Source organism: Trichechus manatus, unplaced genomic scaffold, assembly GCF_000243295.1.
Source record: "Trichechus manatus latirostris isolate Lorelei unplaced genomic scaffold, TriManLat1.0 scaffold00005, whole genome shotgun sequence".
Classification (NCBI taxonomy): Eukaryota; Metazoa; Chordata; class Mammalia; order Sirenia; family Trichechidae; genus Trichechus; species Trichechus manatus.
In genome coordinates this window covers 7,498,319-7,500,391 of record NW_004443941.1, presented here as the reverse complement: position 1 = coordinate 7,500,391, position 2,073 = coordinate 7,498,319, and the positions used below count along the sequence as shown (strand labels likewise).

The 2,073-nt window shown below is 52.2% G+C and overlaps 1 protein-coding gene across 1 annotated transcript in view; it reads left to right on the top strand.

Moving 5' to 3' along the window:
• Nucleotides 1–2,073, top strand: part of SPTBN1 (spectrin beta, non-erythrocytic 1) — a 153,577-nt gene that overhangs the window by 84,667 nt on the left and 66,837 nt on the right. Inside the window, exon 3 of the mRNA XM_023734522.1 lies at nt 155–328. Coding sequence (XP_023590290.1) covers nt 155–328 — 174 coding nt within the window. The remainder of the gene's footprint in view (nt 1–154; nt 329–2,073) is intronic.

The following is a 2,073-nucleotide window of genomic DNA, read 5'->3' as shown; positions in this document are numbered from 1 at the left end:
TGTTAGAGAGCGTGGTCCTTGGAGAGAATGAAGGCACCTCTTTCTAGCGTTTTCATTTGGGTGAGAGAGTGCCGCGCTCATGGGCATGCGGAGTTCTGGACTGTCTCTGTCCGATTGGCTGATCTGTTTCCACCTTCTGCTCTCCCGTTTCTAGCCGAAACCCACCAAGGGACGGATGCGCATCCACTGTCTGGAGAACGTGGACAAGGCCCTTCAGTTCCTGAAGGAGCAGAGAGTCCACCTGGAGAACATGGGGTCCCACGACATCGTGGACGGGAACCACCGGCTGACCCTCGGCCTCATCTGGACCATCATCCTGCGCTTCCAGGTGAGGAATTTGGCCGAGGGGTGCTGACGATGCTCAGAGCTTAGGCAGACCTTCCAGGTGTGAGCATCCCCGGGAAGCTGGCCTTCCCACTCCAGTGGGACCAGAAGGACCATCTCAGAGTCAGGTGTGCAGAGCGGTGTGTCACCTGCAGCCTTTGGGACTGAGCACTGCCCTGTAGACACATGGCAGCTACAGGATCTGCCACAGTTTTACAAGCCCCTGGCAGTTTTGGCGCCGGAGCCCTGGTGGCATAGTAGTTAAGAGCTCAGGCTGCTATCCAAAAGGTCAGCAGTTCAAATCCACCTGCTGCTCGTTGGAAACCCTTTGGGGCAGTTCTCTGTCCTGTATGGTCGCTATGAGTTGGAATCGACTCGACGGCAATGATTTGGTTTTGGGGTTTTGGCAGTCTTGGCTGTGGGGTCAGATACGACTCAGCTGTATGGGGGTCTCCAGGCTGCATCCCCCTGGTGGCTACTCTAGACATCTGGTCTCTCCCACTGGGCTTTCAGGAGCAGAGGTGGAAGGACGTGGCTGGGGCTGTGTTACTCGTGCCGTCTGAACTTCACCAGTCCGTTCCATGTATTAGAGGATATTTTTAGGAGAGGCCATTGGGGTCATGGCATGTGTGGGGTCTCCAGTCTCACCTCATTGTCCTTTGGATGTGGGGAAGCACTTCTCCGGGAGAAAGTGCAGAAGCCTCGTGCTTGTCTGAGGCGATGACGGTTTTATGGGTTGGTTGTACTTCAGGAGAAAGGTTCTAAGGTTACAGAAGCATCTGAAGCCGGAAGGTACCCTCAAGGTCCTTTTGTCCCGTTTCTTCACTTTACAGAGAAAGGAAGGATGTAGAGAAGTTAGAAGGCTCACCTGCGATTCCACAGCCTGTTAGGGCTGGGGTGGGTGCTTCTGACCCCTGAGAGCCGGTGCTCAGGACTCCCAGGATTTCAGGGCTGTGAAGCCCCTCCCGTGGGGTTCCTGGCGCTCTCTTTAGGTACATGCTTCGTGCACCCTGTGCTTATTGGTTAAAATTGGAAATGCTGGAAGGACTTTTTACCACCATGTCAGGTTACTGTGCAGACTTATGTCCTCCCAGTCCCGCCTCCTCCCTACCTTTCCTTCCTGCTCCGCCTCTTTGAGAAAGACCTGATGCGTTTTTCTAGGTAAATGAGAGTCTCACGTGAAAAGGGGAAAACGAACGCAAATGGTGACTCTCTTTGTTTTCTTATTAAAACTGAAATTGGCCTCAGCCCAACCTCCTCTCCCTCTCATGTCCCTTAGGATCACGTTTGCGTTTACGGTGTTCTGGGGGCGTGTGAGGGAGGGGGAGCGGAGTGCGCTAACACACTTGGGTGGGTCCCAAGCCTGGCCGATCATTTGACTCCTTAGAAAAGCTTTTTAATAATCCAGATGCCCAGATCCCTGCCCACCGGCTCTTAATTCAGTAGACCTGAGGAGGGAACCGCGTTGATGATGATGTCATTAATGGAGCTAATTACCATAGTTGGTGGCTTTTTTTTGTGCAAACAAAAACTGTCATGCAGCTATTTTCATTTGGTCCCTAAATGATTTGAAAGTGGAGCACATACCTTTAAATTCACTAGTTATTAGTGTGATGTGGTCTTGTGCCTACGTGAGATGAAATGAGCAGGATGCCCCTCGAGCTCCACCCCAGTATTGTGGAGCTAAAGGTTCTGTCTCTATTATTGCCTTTGGTCTGTAGTAATCAGAGCGTGGAAGGCATTCTGATC